An 11,482-nucleotide genomic window follows, 5' to 3' on the forward strand; every position below is an offset into this window, starting at 1 on the left:
TCTTGTGCCATTTTGCTTATCTAGTAAATGCATCTTGATTTAAGATTTTTTTTTTAGACATTTTGACTAGAAACAAGATAACAAACACTGTTTTTTTTGTTGTTGTTTTTTTGCGGTGAAAAAATGTCCTGTTGCACAGTAATCATTGCCCTGTTTCTCATATAAACTCTATAATATGTTCTCTTTTAAGAAAAAAGGCTGCAAACTCTTTAATTCAGAATCCTAGGGAGGGATGTAGTGAAATAAAAGGCTGCATTATACACTGCAGATGCCTCTCATATCAGTTCACCCCTGCTGTGAAACCATCTCATTTGTGATATTAGATCTTATTATTTTTTTTGCATGGAACAAAATCAAAATGTTTTACTAAAAAATACATCTGAAAGTGTAGCTAATTAAAAACATCAATATGTTCTGTCATCTCTAGTAATCAGCAAGTTTTATCTATAAAAACCTGCAAAAAAAAAGTGTCTTGCATGGTTGTTGACTGTTAAATTCAAATTTGGATTGATGCAGTATAAGTAGGATTAAGAAAGATAAAAAAGAAAATTCATATAACTGATTTTTATCTATCTATCTATCTATCTATCTATCTATCTATCTATCTATCGTTCTATCGTGCTGTATGTTATAGTACCTGGTGGCCTACATGTGTCTCACCTTAATTTGTATTTCAAATGGTATTAGAGTTACTGGATAAATTCATGTGAATTGCTAATTGATCATTTAAACGAGCTGAGTAACAGTGATCTTAATAATAGACTTACAGGACACTCACACATGTCCCGGCCCTTAAATAATGTTAATTACTTTCAAATCCCTCATTAAGACAAGCAATTAAAATTGGTTAAGCAATCATTCAAACCACTATCCACTGTATCACCTTGGGCTTTGTGGTTGAGACTGGAGCAATTATCTGGCAGTTTGGAAATTGACAAGCCCATTAGACAATAAAAGGTTGAAAGCAGAAAATGAAGAATCGCTCTGCTGATTGACCATATTTCCATTCCGTCAGCATGGTGTGGGTTTCAGGAAGAAGGCAACATGTTTTTTGCTTTATTTTGGTAGTTTGTAAACTGGATTACCGGCTAGTCTGTGGCTCAATGGTAGAGGGCTAGATTGGATTATGGGTGTGAAGAGCAAAGCGGCATGGTGGAGAATGGATTACAGCCCCACTAGAGCTACTCTCTGGGCATTTACGCTTTTATACTTAACCGGGGAAGCAGATTCATGCATCCATGGCCGATAACGGATTTCTCCAACCATTTAAAACCGAATTTGGCCGAATTTCAAGTAAAAACCGACCTTTAAAGAGTTAGAAAGAAAACCTCGCCTATGTGATGACATTTAATGTCATGAGTGGTTTATTTACAGGGTGTTAAAAACCAAAATGACAGGGCGACCTGTACATTTCACTTATTTATAGCGTGTAATCGGCTATTTGTGGTGAAGAAAACCCAAGACGACAGCTAAGTCAATCCGCAGTGTGTTTGAGGGATCGAGCCTGTGCTGTGCTTTTCCCTGAATCCATTTTCTGTACAATAATTGGAGGCTCTAAACACAGTTATCAAAAACATCTCATGCAAAAAGATACTTGGCAGGACATTAGGTGACAGGACGTCGATGTGCCACTTATAACGTCTTGACAAAGGCGGTTGAATTGGTCACTGATGACAGTACCTCAATCTCTCTTCCAGTCATGCTCCATTCCTGTGGCCAGACGCTCGAGCCCCAGAGGACAACAAACGTCAATATGACTCGCCATGTGTGGATTACGTGCTTGGCAGGATCCCCTATTTATAATCACTTGACACAGTGAATGTGTCCAATGCGGTAATAATTTCGTAATCTCTCTGCTTTGTCAATATTGTAGACTGTGAGTAAGCGTGTGTATGTGCAGCTGATAAAGATGTTTCTGGCCTTCAGCTTACGACTGGCTTGAATACGAAGACTCACTCCACAATCCAATTTCTCATTGTAGGCTACTCTCCCAGGAAACAGTCCTCGTCCTCCGTAAAATGCGTTGCACACACACAAATATTGGTTTGAACTGTTCTGGAACAGTAAATACAACTTAACCACTGATTTCTAGTTGTGTCCTCTTTTGAAAGACCAAACAAAGTAGTTTCGCTTTCACAACAAAACATACAGCGTCTCCACGACATGGTGGTGGCGGCGGCAACAATACTACAGCGAGAATCAAAGTTACGCCGCCTTTCTTTGTTTGAACATTTGGGTTTCGCATAAAAGAAAAATGTGTAATTTTTACCCATACAGTACAGTGTATTGTTGGCTATTGCTACAAATATACCCGTGCTACTTATGACTGGTTTTGTGATCCAGGGTCACATATATAGAGAGACTATGAGAGCCTGAATATGAATATGAGCTTGACATAATGTAAAACAGGACTGACAATTCCACGAGAAACGGATATATAATTCAGACTTTGGACCTATTCTACCTTTTTTAACAGCCCTCGCGTCAGTGCACATATGATGCCTTAAAATACTTTCTAGGTAGACAGCTCACAAGGTTTTCCAGCCGAACTGTGTGTGTGTGGTGAGATGTGAGCTTCTAACCTGATCTCCGACAGCATTACACCCCGCCTGTAGAGATCACACTCACGTTCTAAAAATGTCATATTCACACTGATGTTCTAACAATGGTTTTGCCAACATTTACCTCATTATTGGATAACTGAAACCATGGCTGTTTCCCATAGGTGAAGATCTCCCACATAATGACTCCGAAGCTCCATACATCGCTCTCGGTGGAGAACTTCCTGTACATGATGCTCTCCGGAGGCATCCAGCGTATGGGCAGCATGGTGTGACCTCCCACCTACAAGAAAGATTACACATCAAGCATTGCTCACAGACATCTTACGTGGTATGGATGACATTTCGCTCTTCTTGTAAACAAGTTAACAGCTTAGTCTATTAGTTTAGATCTGACTGGTTATCAAAAGCTCTTTTGGCTAACTAAAAAGATGCATGCAATGCAACAGTTTTGCTCTTGCTTGGCATTCTAGAAATTCTGAACATATAATACTGAAATATAAATTCTATAGTTTAAAGATTCACATCAATGTATTACTTTCAGCTTTTGCAGACCCTGATAAACTAATACACTTGTTGCAGAAGTTGTGAATTGCGTAATCAGTGTGCGCTAACTGTTTTCAGAGGCTGACTTTGAACAAAAAACAGCATCACATATTTTCTATGAAAAAAAAAAAGTTTAAAAGCTTTTGGAGCTGCAATTCGTCACAAACATAAAACCACTGATTCTGATGAACTATAATGCAAGATTATATACTCTGTCAATTATAGAACACTTTAGTGTGTTAAAGGAGAGATCATACAGTATGTGCTTTCTGAAGTCATTTTTATTACCGGTTGCTGTGTGTAGTTTCAAGCAGAGCGCTCACTGTTGAGGAGGAAAGAGACACTGTTGTGTGTGTGTGTTTGTGTGTGAGGCAGTGCATTAGTGCAATGAACTGTGCTGCAGCAGCGTGATGCACAGACCCTACGGAGGGCATGAAAGAGCACGTACACCAACGAGAATGAATACTGTAAATATACAACCTTTCAAATATTTGGGGTCAGTAATAAAAAAACAACAAAATACTTCTATTCAACAAGGCTGCATTAAATTGATCAAAAATGACAATAAAGACTTAAATTGTTACAACATTTTTTTATAAATGCTGTTCTTTCAAAAAATTTTATTCATCAAAGTGTTCTGGAAAAAAACATATATATCATATATTATCTATATTTTTAACATTTGATAATAAGAATAAATATTTATTGAGGAGCAAATCAGTATATTAGAATGATTTGTGAAGAATCAACACTGAAAACTGGAGTAATGATGCAGAAAATGTAGCTTTGTATCACAGAAATAAATTACATTTTGAAATATATTAAAATAGAAAAGTTGTTTAAAATTGTAATAATATTTCACAATATTACTGTTTGTACTCTATTTTTGATCAAATAAATGCAGCCTTTGTGAGCATAAGAGACTTACCTATTTATAATCACTTGACACAGTGAATGTGTCCAATGCGGTAATAATTTCGTAATCTCTCTGCTTTGTCAATATTGTAGACTGTGAGTAAGCGTGTGTATGTGCAGCTGATAAAGATGTTTCTGGCCTTCAGCTTACGACTGGCTTGAATACGAAGACTCACTCCACAATCCAATTTCTCATTGTAGGCTACTCTCCCAGGAAACAGTCCTCGTCCTCCGTAAAATGCGTTGCACACACACAAATATTGGTTTGAACTGTTCTGGAACAGTAAATACAACTTAACCACTGATTTCTAGTTGTGTCCTCTTTTGAAAGACCAAACAAAGTAGTTTCGCTTTCACAACAAAACATACAGCGTCTCCACGACATGGTGGTGGCGGCGGCAACAATACTACAGCGAGAATCAAAGTTACGCCGCCTTTCTTTGTTTGAACATTTGGGCGCCGTTATGCAAATCTTCCCACACAGTGACGTAGACATGTGTGGGCGTGATTAAACGAGGCGTTTTAGGAGGGCGTGGACGAGTCTTAACTTTTATAAAGAATATCTCTTTGGGTTTGAGACTTTAGTCTTTGCAACTTTAGGGATCTTATCTATTCACGAACAGCTTGTAACACTCCAAAGAGAAAGGAAAACTTGAAATCGCATCATATGACCACTTTAAGCTATTGTGATACTTACTCGATAGTAATCTGAGCTGTAGATGTCTCTGGACATCCCGAAGTCCCCAATTTTCACGAGCAGGCCGTTACCCACGAGGCAGTTGCGGGTGGCCAGGTCACGGTGCACAAAATGCTGGGAGGACAGGTAGACCATGCCTGCTGCTATCTGTGTAGCGATATGAAGCATCTGTGAGAGACCAAGTTCCCCGTTAGACTGCATCGGTTGGCCATCCACGAGGATCATGGCGTCTGGACCATGGGCTCTGAAATGTGGGGAGAAAGGCATATTGGTTACACTTGTTAGTCTGGGCAGTAATTGTCCTTCACTGCCGAGCTTCATCCAGGTTTGCAATTACTTGCGTTTAGGATCCGAGCAGGGAAAATTGATTATGGATCAATGTAAAAGGGCACAGGGTCAAAGTGTTCAAACGCACCGCCTTACTGCCCCATAAAATAATTCCCCCTCTAATCCTTTAATCCTGTAAAGCTGTCTAATTTGAGTAAGTCAAGGCAAAGAAAGATGTACTTTGACTTCAGCTGCCTGGTGAAATAAAATCACCTATTCAGTTAACTTTTTCGATTTTCTCTTCACTCAGGAAAAATTATTTTTTTCTGATTGCGGCAGCATTTGCATAAGGTGGCTATTCAAAAGGGCTCGACTGTAATTTGTGCATCTCTCCTGGTCAGTGCCTCTTCAGCAGCGTGTTTTTATGTGTCAAATGTGTTTTTATATCACTTTTGCATTTGTTAACACTATCGGGTAGGTTTAGGGTTGGGTTTGGTGTAAGGGATATTTCCAACATGATAGAGCATTAACCTTAAGTGATACTCCCTGGATATTTCAATTCTGAATAGCCGCAATACATACCTCAAGCAGCGTAATAAAAACTCAGCAATACGTGCCTGTACCAACATAATAAAAACGTGCCACGGTCACAAATTGAACGTGTTTTAGCACCACTCTCTGGACATTGTACTTTGAAACTGCCGCAAAATGTGCAGTAAGGTATGCAATTACGCTGTTGCAGAAATGTATATAGAGGCACATATTTTGTGAAAGCAGTGAGACATTTTTTTCAGGATTCTATGTTGAATAAAAAGTTAAAAAGAACAGCATTTATTTTTAAATATCATTTTTTTACTGCCATTTTTGATTAGATAGATAATTTTATATCTATTATAATTTTAAAAGGTGCGTATAAATCACAAGGACAGCTACACATAATATACACACTTGTCACAATACATTCACGAACAGTTACATCCCCCAAAAAAAAAAAATAATAAATGCAAGAGTGTAAGTTGATGGCTGATTTCCTATGTGTTTAAAGTTAGTATAGCTGTAGGAACAAAACTCTTACTAAAGTTAGTCCTTCTACACATAGGTACGGCCAGATGGGAGAGGTCTGAAATACCGAAAGATTATATGAAAAAGATTTTCAAAATCCTTACTAGGTACAGTATATGTAAACACAAATCTTGCAAAACTCATCATGATTAAATAAAATAACTAATTTTGATTTACTTTCTTCGTACATTTCAAAATTGAGTGCAACATTTAGTTTTACCTTTTGGCACATTTTATATTTTTACTTTGCCAAATGGCACTTGGAGAGAAGAAGCTGTGCTCCAAACTCCAAACCCTATGAAATAAAATAAAGTAGTATATATATATATATATATATATATATATATATACATATAAAGGCATATTGGTTACACTTGTTAGTCTGGGCAGTAATTGTCCTTCACTGCCGAGCTTCATCCAGGTTTGCAATTACTTGCGTTTAGGATCCGAGCAGGGAAAATTGATTATGGATCAATGTAAAAGGGCACAGGGTCAAAGTGTTCAAACGCACCGCCTTACTGCCCCATAAAATAATTCCCCCTCTAATCCTTTAATCCTGTAAAGCTGTCTAATTTGAGTAAGTCAAGGCAAAGAAAGATGTACTTTGACTTCAGCTGCCTGGTGAAATAAAATCACCTATTCAGTTAACTTTTTCGATTTTCTCTTCACTCAGGAAAAATTATTTTTTTCTGATTGCGGCAGCATTTGCATAAGGTGGCTATTCAAAAGGGCTCGACTGTAATTTGTGCATCTCTCCTGGTCAGTGCCTCTTCAGCAGCGTGTTTTTATGTGTCAAATGTGTTTTTATATCACTTTTGCATTTGTTAACACTATCGGGTAGGTTTAGGGTTGGGTTTGGTGTAAGGGATATTTCCAACATGATAGAGCATTAACCTTAAGTGATACTCCCTGGATATTTCAATTCTGAATAGCCGCAATACATACCTCAAGCAGCGTAATAAAAACTCAGCAATACGTGCCTGTACCAACATAATAAAAACGTGCCACGGTCACAAATTGAACGTGTTTTAGCACCACTCTCTGGACATTGTACTTTGAAACTGCCGCAAAATGTGCAGTAAGGTATGCAATTACGCTGTTGCAGAAATGTATATAGAGGCACATATTTTGTGAAAGCAGTGAGACATTTTTTTCAGGATTCTATGTTGAATAAAAAGTTAAAAAGAACAGCATTTATTTTTAAATATCATTTTTTTACTGCCATTTTTGATTAGATAGATAATTTTATATCTATTATAATTTTAAAAGGTGCGTATAAATCACAAGGACAGCTACACATAATATACACACTTGTCACAATACATTCACGAACAGTTACATCCCCCAAAAAAAAAAAATAATAAATGCAAGAGTGTAAGTTGATGGCTGATTTCCTATGTGTTTAAAGTTAGTATAGCTGTAGGAACAAAACTCTTACTAAAGTTAGTCCTTCTACACATAGGTACGGCCAGATGGGAGAGGTCTGAAATACCGATGGAGTGGGTGATCTGGGTCTGTTAGGATTATGTGTGCTTTCCGGATTGTAGCTGAAGTAACAGTCTGATAATTTAGGAGTAGGAATACCAATAATCCTACTAGCCAAATTATATATCTTTAAAAGTTTGTTCCTATTAGCAGCTGTAAGCATATGAAAAAAACAAATGGCACCATACATAAGAACTGGCTCAATAATACTCAATAATACAGGAGGAGACGCATCCTTGCTGAATAAAATTATTAATTTCTTCAAAAAAATAATCCCAAAAACTTTTTAATGTTAGTGTATAATCAACAACTTAGTCATTAGTTTTAAATAATTATTTATTATTTGATTACATACATAGTCTTTACCTTGTACATACAGTAAGTGTTACCATTTCAAATACTTTTATGCTTTTTACTTCTTTTATGTTTTTACTTTTACTTCAAATCAAAGCTTGTGAGTCATGAACCAAACCAAACCACAAGTTGGGATTCAGCTGTTGGTTAGTTTATAACTTAACTTAAAACTACTGAAGAATATTTTTGAAATGTCTATGGAGTAAATGAATGGAGAAAAAAAATCCTAACCAAGGCTGCTGAAAAAAACTAGGCAGTACACTATTGTGCACTATTCTTCAAATGATGTACTTTGACTTGTCTAATATGCTTTACCCAAGTTCTCGCTAAATCTCTTTAATTCAACACAAATCATCAGCATGAAGCTTAACTGGAGTCTGTTGCCAAAATCCTTTTGCTGTCCATGAAAATCAACCAGACTTTTATCATTGCAGCTTTTCTAAAAAGAATTTCATCATTTTTTTTCTTGAAATGCAAGTCCGGCCATCTGCATAAGTGTAAGAAAAAATTCTCTCCCTATACAAAAGAATAATTTATTATCATCACCCATCACTTTGCTCCCACAAGACAATCATCTCACTCCAGTTCTCTATCTGTCTTTATATTTTCACAGTTCTCCCCTGCAAATTACAATTCACATGGCCTCAATACACCTTGCGACGTGCATACAAAGAAGTTAAAACATGAGCTGCCATTTTGAAATAGAATCTTGTGTCTCAAATCCTAGTGAGCTGTTTCAGTATCTAATGCCTACATGGGCAGCTGTCTACATAAACAGCATCGAAATGAAACTTCATAATTGATTGATTTGAGCAGTAACCTTATGTGTCTCATATTTGAAATGGCAAAATTAAACATTTTAAATTATATATCACTACTTCCCATCAGTAAATCTTTCAGATCTCTTTAATATCTGAATTACAGTGATAACATGAACCGGAGAACAAAAAGTCTTAAATTTTCAGAAGAGATCTCAGTAATGCTTTAAATTGCTCAAGGATCAAATTATCTTGGCTATGCTATTAAGCATAATTCTCTGTCCATTTTTATTTATCCTAAAGGATTTTAAGAAAAATATTTTAGACAAAGTTGGTTCCTCAATGAAAATAACAGAACTCAATTAAGTCTACTGAGCTACCTGTGAGCTATAAAATTATCCTCTGGGTTGGCTCTATCCACCGTATTACATGAAAATGTTTATTACTTGTTGCAACGCATGATAAAATGACATCATTCATGAAGGAAACATGATATTCCCAAAAATTCTGGCCAAAATTAGGCATTTTAGGAGCTAGAATAATTTCACTACCTACAATTTCAGACTGCCTTTGCTTAGGGAGTGCATAATATGCAAGTCCTATAATTCCAGCCCAGACTCATTGGAAATATATGCCTGTGGCAACATTTCTGCAAAATTATATTGTCACTTCTTGCATGTTTTGCAACACTTTCTAGTGAAATGTCCAGTGAGTGATTATAGAAGTGTGTCTGGCAACGTTTTATTAGTTTGGCTGTTGTACATATGATGACAATGTCCAGTGAGTTGAACTGAAAGGTTAATATTCTATCACTTTTGAAAAAAATTACCATCTACTCTAAATCTTACCCTAAACCTAGTGTTATCAAAAGTAAACGTGAGATAAAAACGCATTTGCTAAATCAACCGTTGAGCTGTTTTATCGCGACTTGTGCTTTCACAGGGCTGACCTGCAAGTGCAATACTGTACCAGGTGGTCTACCAAGCAAGTTCCCTATCTGTCGGTCACTACGAGTTATGTCGAACGACATATAGGGTCTCACTTGGGAGACCAATCATCTCTGAGTTTAAGAGAAAACACCAATGAAAATTGGCTAGTGGATTTTGCATACCTGAGCCACTCCCCGTGCATACAGGTATAAATAGGTGACAGGTGCATCCACTCTTCAGATTTTTGCTTCGGAGCCGAGTGGTTGTATGAAAAGCTGTTATACTCCACAAAGCCATTCATCTGCTGTGTGTCGGGAAGCTGTTCTGGTTGGCGGTACGGCGCGAACAGCGGTGTCCCTTTCAGCAATTCCCCTGGGCGCTTCAACTAAAAGAGCAGATTTCCTAAAAGAGCAAATCACGGACGATTCGCTTCTTTTTAAAGATGCCGTTTTGTCCGTGTCCTTCTGGATGCGGTCGTTTCCTGTCCTCTGACAACGGCCACGAGCATTGTCTTCCGTGTCTGGGCATTCAGCCCACTGAAGACACGTTCATGGATGGTTCATGCCCGCACTGCGAGTGCATGACCATGGCAACGCTGCAATCGAGTCTCTCCGTTCTTAAAAGGAAAGGAGCAGACCCCTCTGTCACTACCACTACCACACACTGCCACGAGCAGAGGACCGCCGGCTAGTGCTCTGGGAGATTTGAGGTTGACAGTGAGAGCTTCTCCGCCGGTCCATGCCCCACTGACCTCTCACCCCTTCCGCAGCGCTTGTTCTGTGCGGCTGCTGGGTGATTCTGCTGGGCTGTCTTATGGCGGTCCCAGCATGTCATTCGGTGTGCCGCCGGGGGATCAGATGTCGATTGCAGCATCGGGGGATGGGCTGTTGACCTCTGAGGATGAAGATTCGGTGGGGCTGCCTCCCTCGGGTGTTGTCGCCACTGGCAAATCGGACCCAGAGTTGACGGTCATGCTTGCCCGGGCAGCTGTGAGCATCAGGTTGGAGGTGAATACACCGCCCAGCCCTGAGCGCTCGCGGCTGGATGATTGGTTTCTCAGTGCGGAGCGTGGCTCACAACCGCGTTCTGCTCTGGTTTCTTTTCTTCCCGGAGGTGCATGATGAAGTGATGTAATCGTGGACGGCCCCTTTTACGGCCAGAAGCCGCTCGTCTCCTTCCTCCGTCCTCACTACCCTCGATGGCGGAACGGCTAGGGGGTGCTTCGACATTCTCCAGGTGGAGAGAGTGATTGTGGTGCACCTGTGCCCGCAAAACGCCACCACTTGGAGGAATTGTCCGCGTCTCCCATCCAAAGCCTATAAGCTGTCGGCGGCTCTCGCTGCCAAAGCTTACAGTGCTGTGGGCCAAGCTGCCTCTGCCCTGCATACCATGGCAATCCTGCAAGCTCACCAAACCAAGGCCTTAACAAATGCACGAGGGTAGTACCGGCCCGAGGTTGATGCAGGAGCTGCGTACGGCAACTGACTTCGCCCTCTGGCCGACGGAAGTCACAACGCGGTCCCTCGGGAAGGCGATGTCCACTCTGGTGGTCCAGGAGTGCCATCTCTGGCTCAGCCTGGTCGAGATGAGAGACGTTGACAAAATGCGCTTTCTTGACGCTCCCATCTCCCAGGCTGGCCTGTGCGGCGACGCTGTCGAGGGCTGTGCCCAGCAGTTCTCAGCACTACAACAAGCAGACTGAGGCCATACATCACATCTTGCCCCGACGTGATCCTCCAGCTGTCACCGTTCCGTCGCGGGCCGTGTCTCAGTCTGCTCGTCGCCGTGGGTGCCCTCCTGCGTCCTCCACACCGGCTCCGCCCCGTGCTGAGACATCGTTGAGGCCGGCACGTCGAGCCCCACGCAGGAGAGCGGCACCCCCTGTGTCTTATCCAGAGCGTTGCTTCC

At 40.0% G+C, this 11,482-nt stretch overlaps 1 protein-coding gene across 1 annotated transcript in view; it reads right to left on the reverse strand.

Annotated features, from left to right (window-relative positions):
• LOC107674750 (NT-3 growth factor receptor-like) overlaps positions 1-11,482 on the reverse strand; it is a 160,854-nt gene that overhangs the window by 4,039 nt on the left and 145,333 nt on the right. The window contains exons 14-15 of the mRNA XM_016468843.1: positions 4,720-4,963; positions 2,686-2,844 (exon numbers count right to left, since the gene is read on the reverse strand). Coding sequence (XP_016324329.1) covers positions 2,686-2,844; positions 4,720-4,963 — 403 coding nt within the window. The remainder of the gene's footprint in view (positions 1-2,685; positions 2,845-4,719; positions 4,964-11,482) is intronic.

Source organism: Sinocyclocheilus anshuiensis, unplaced genomic scaffold, assembly GCF_001515605.1.
Source record: "Sinocyclocheilus anshuiensis isolate Anshui unplaced genomic scaffold, SAMN03320099.WGS_v1.1 scaffold1093, whole genome shotgun sequence".
Classification (NCBI taxonomy): Eukaryota; Metazoa; Chordata; class Actinopteri; order Cypriniformes; family Cyprinidae; genus Sinocyclocheilus; species Sinocyclocheilus anshuiensis.